Here is a 4,778-nt window from a genome sequence, read left to right on the forward strand (position 1 = left end):
TCGGTCTCAATTCGATCTCCTTAATTGGAATAATATGGGTAGGATTGGATCGGTACCGTCTCAACTTAGAGACATGGAAAACGTCATGGATTCGATCCAGTTCGAGTGGTAGTTTTAATTGATAAGCAGCTGGGTCGATTCTCTTAAGGATTTGGTAGGGTTTTATGAATTTTTGACTTAACTTACCCTTTTGATCGAACATGAACACCTTTCACCTTGGGGACACTTTCAGGAAGACTTAATCACCGACACTGTATTCAATGTCCTTCCTCTTTAAGTCATATGTAATTGCGATGTATGAGTCTTCATCCTATGTAGTTCGTGAGCCATGTGTGGGGTGAAGTCATATTCTTTTCGATTTAGTCCAGTTGTTTCCGATTCTTTATCCGTTGTGCATGTGTCATGTGTATCATATAATATTGTATTTGATCAAACATATATTTATATTTATATTGTACTTGTGATTGTATTGTATGTAATAAGTTTGTGAAATTAAGAATTTAAAAAAAATTATATTTACCTATTTCTATTATAATATTGTATTTGATAGAACATATATTTATACTTATATTGCACTCGTGATTATATTGTATTTAATGCGTTTGTCAAATTAACAAGGGGGCTCCCAATTTTGCCATTCACTTTTTCAAGATTTTAACTTTTTTTAAATAGTTACTGATGTCTTTTTGTATGACATAATACTTAGAACTATTCATAGTCTCTGTTCAATTCATAAGTAGGAGGATAATATATTTCAACACACTCGAACACACGTCCTCCTGTATCGGTAACAATGTCCATGCCAATCGAGTTAAGACTCAATCAACATATTTTTAATGTTATATTTTGGTATAATTAAAACGAGATTGCTTATTAATATTTATGAAAAATGGTTTTTTTCATCATTGATGTTGCTTTTATGATTAAAATTGAGAGTGAATATTGTTCAAAGAAAAATAAAAAAATCAATGAGGTAGTCATGAACTTGGGGGCCTGAAAATGGAGTGGAGATAGGTTGACTTGCCTCAATAGCTATCTGCTTGCGCATGTATCATATTATTGAATATATATCTAATCTATGTGGTAGTGGTCAGGTTTTCAAAGTTTGGGACTTCTAGACATGAAATATGTTGGGGAGATTTTACTATGGGTTGAGAAAAAAATTATAATAGGACCAAAATTTCTAACATTATATTAATATTACAATTTTTAACAGTTTTAATTAAAAATGTTGATATAAACCTTTTCTTTTTGAAGCGCACAACAAGTTGCATGAGTTTGACCATAAGCTATATAGCTTTCGGTTTGTATGTATTCTGATTTTTGTTTATCATTTTGCATCACAACAGGTCCATACCGTCAGGACTGATGCCGTACGGTACTTTGTACTGATAGTTTAGCTTGGAGCCACATATCGAAAGTCCACTTTCAATATAGCATCACACGAAGATTTAATTAATTTTTTTACAACAGTTGATGAAATCAACCACTTATTCTTTTAGCCATTAAATTTTAGTGCATAAATTGATGAAGAGCCCGGCTCCCATATGGAACCTTGTCCAATCAAACAGGAGTATCATAGTCTATAAATAGCATATTGAGCCGTATGCTAATTCACTTCAAAACAAAAAGATCTTAAAAACAAACAAGACGTCAGCTAAGATGAATATGGGCAATGCTAATGGGGAGGATGCTATTGAGGCACTCCAAGCACAAGCTCACATTTGGAGACATGCTTTCAACTTCGTAAGCTTCATGTCTCTAAAATGTGCACTTGATTTAGGCATCCTTGATATCATTCATGATCATGGCAAGCCCATGACTATTACCGAGCTGGTTGCTGCGCTACAGATGCTCAACCCTACTAAAGCATGTGACATTTATAGGCTCATGCGCATTCTAGTTCACTCGGACTTCTTTGCACGCCAAAAGCTAGACAATGATGCTCAAGAAGAAGGATATGTTCTTACCAACTCTTCTCGTATTTTGCTCAAGAATAATCCCTTCTGCATAACGCCTACTTTGAAGGCTACAATGGATCCTATCATAACAAAGCCTTGGAGTTTTCTAGGGACCTGGTTCCAAAATGATGATCATACTCCATTTGCTACTGCATATGGGAAGACATTGTGGGACTATTTTACCCATGATCCTCAGCTAAAAGATTTGATAAATGATGGCTTAGCTAGTGATTCTCAATTGGTTACTAGTGTTCTAGTTGACAAGTGTAAAGGGGCATTTGAGGGATTGGACTCCCTTGTAGATGTTGGGGGTGGCACAGGAACTACGGCCAAGGCCATTGCTGATACATTTCCACTCATGGAGTGCACTGTGTTTGATCTTCCTAATATTGTTGCTGGCTTGCAAGGGAGTAAGAACTTGAAATATGTTGGAGGCAACATGTTCGAGGCATTTCCAACCGGAGACGCAATTTTATTAAAGGTTAAGCTTTACTAAATTTATTAGCGTTATTTTTTTCTGGTATTTTTACTTTTATGAATAATGCACAACAAATTCCATTACACATGATAATATTCAAAGATTTGAAGGCAAATGTAATCATAGTTTGTGGGTTAGCTAATGTTTTATGTTTTTTGAGCTAATTATGAATGATAATTGAACAGAAGGTATTGCACGATTGGAATGATGAAGGATGCTTGACAATTTTGAAGCGATGTAAAGAGGCCATTTCAAGCCAAGACAAGGTAGGAAGAAAGTTGATCATAATTGACATGGTTGTGAGGGAGAATGAGCAAGTGAATGATGAAGCCTCAAGCTTAACTAAAACACAACTCTTTTTCGACATGTTGATGTTGGTATTGGTGGCTGGAAAAGAGAGGCGGGAAGAAGAATGGGCTGAACTATTTTTAGCAGCTGGTTTTAGTTCTTTCAAAATTACTCCTATTGTGGGTTTGACATCTCTCATTGAGGTTTACCCCTGAGAGCATTTGGTTATTGCATTATTAGTATAATAATGTGGAGAAATACATAGTTGAAGTGGTAAACTTGTTCTCTGTTGACATCATTTACTAGAGTTGTTTGCTGGGATTTTAACTGTGTTGCCTATTCCTATAATAAGAATTGTTGTTGTGTTGTTGTCATGGTCCTACTCTTATAGACCTTTCTTCTTGTTATAACTCCTACGGTTTGTACTTGTATCTTCAATAATCATAATTGTTGTTGTCATCGTTGTCATCATCATACTCTTCTAGAACTCTATTATTGTTGTCGTCATTGTTGTCCTACTACCGTTATAAGTTAATTTTAAAATTCATGGTTTAAATTCTGTGCTGGAATCATTTTGATGTTGTTAAGTATTTATACAAGCACTAAAAAACACATAGACAATATGAACACAATGGGTTAAAATAAAATTGTTATAAAAATTCTAAAATTCAAATAATAATAGAAAAACAAATTTAAAAAAAAATCTTTTTTCTAAAAGAAATGCATAATGTTTAAATATGCTAAAACATATAAATATATTCAAATCTTGAAGACGACATTAATGATAGAAATAATCATAAACCATAAATATAAACAGTAAATACCAAATATATATAACAATATTCAACTTAATACCGTATCCATTTATTTTCACCGCAAAAAGCCCTCAGCATCCAAACTAAGCAAATTCAAATTCAACTTTTTTATTCAAACACTTTTTCTTATCTATTAATTAAATAATCTCACTTTCTATTAATTAATAAATTAAGGTTGATTTGGATGGGTGATGAGATTAATTCCGTAATTCAAATCCAATTTAAAGTAAATAAATATGCAGTTAACTAACCATAATTCTTTTTTAGTAAATAGAGTTTAAATGAGATTAATGATTTGTGTTAATATAATTTTAATTGATTCTAATAAATAATGAATGCCTAACATGGTAAAGAAATAACAATCCAAGTCAATTAGTTTTGAAGTAAATAATTAATTCTGGCCTAAAATTTTCACATTTTTTATTTATATTATATTTAAATTATTCGTGATTGAATTAGTATCACAAGTCAATCAAATATTAATTAAAAAATTTAATAACAAAAAATATAAATTTTATTACAAATACATATATATATATATATTTGTCTATCAATAATTGTATACTCTTTTTATTAAATTCCATAAATTACAATCCTAGAAAAAAATCTTAGATGAAATCTTCAATTGGATTACCAGTTAAGGTTTAAATATTTAAAATAAATTTGAACGCAAGTTCAACATTTGGTGTTAATTTTATAGATACAAACTAAAAATTGAACGCAAGTTCAACGTGAGTGTAATAAAATTTAATAGGATTTGAATAATTTGTGAACTTTCGGTTTCTGCTGAGGCATGTAAAATTGAATATACTGTGATATGAGGAAGGATTTAAAAAAGAAAGAAATACAAGAAATAATGAAAGATTGGGTATGAAACCCCAAAATGAAATTGCCAAAGATGAGTAGACCCCCACACAGCACTGGTACAATTGGGTGTCCAAGATCCATAGTTCAATCCAAAACCAGGAAAATTTTCATTAAATGTTTTGGGTAAAATTGAATATTTACATAAGGATTATTTTGGGTTTTATTTTTATCAAAATAATATAAAAATATATAAGTTCTAGATTATTTACGAAAATAGGTATTTTTTTTATAGTTCCATTGTGTGCGATTAAGCTATCAGTGGAATCACCCAAAATCTCACACAATCATATGTTAATCATTACAATAAGATTTTTTTTTTTAAAATACCGTCTAACACATTGACGGAATCAATTTGATTTTTATAAAAAA

At 31.4% G+C, this 4,778-nt stretch overlaps 1 protein-coding gene across 1 annotated transcript; it reads left to right on the forward strand.

The window, feature by feature from the left end:
• The first annotated feature begins 1,547 nt into the window (after positions 1 to 1,547).
• Positions 1,548 to 3,198, forward strand: LOC121222509 (probable O-methyltransferase 3). Its single transcript, XM_041103457.1, has 2 exons — positions 1,548 to 2,442; positions 2,625 to 3,198. The coding sequence occupies exons 1-2, from the start codon at positions 1,663 to 1,665 to the stop codon at positions 2,940 to 2,942; spliced, it is 1,098 nt and encodes a 365-aa protein (XP_040959391.1). The 5' UTR covers positions 1,548 to 1,662; the 3' UTR covers positions 2,943 to 3,198.
• The last annotated feature ends 1,580 nt before the right edge of the window (positions 3,199 to 4,778 follow it).

The sequence above is a fragment of the Gossypium hirsutum genome, chromosome D10, assembly GCF_007990345.1.
Source record: "Gossypium hirsutum isolate 1008001.06 chromosome D10, Gossypium_hirsutum_v2.1, whole genome shotgun sequence".
NCBI classification, from domain to species: domain Eukaryota; kingdom Viridiplantae; phylum Streptophyta; class Magnoliopsida; order Malvales; family Malvaceae; genus Gossypium; species Gossypium hirsutum.

Excerpts from the sequence above, each read along its gene's own strand:
- LOC121222509 (XM_041103457.1), top strand. The coding sequence starts at position 1,663 with ATGAATATGGGCAATGCTAATGGGGAGGATGCTATTGAGGCACTCCAA. Across the intron at positions 2,443-2,624 it reads GAGACGCAATTTTATTAAAG|AAGGTATTGCACGATTGGAA; the intron begins GTTAAGCTTTAC and ends ATAATTGAACAG.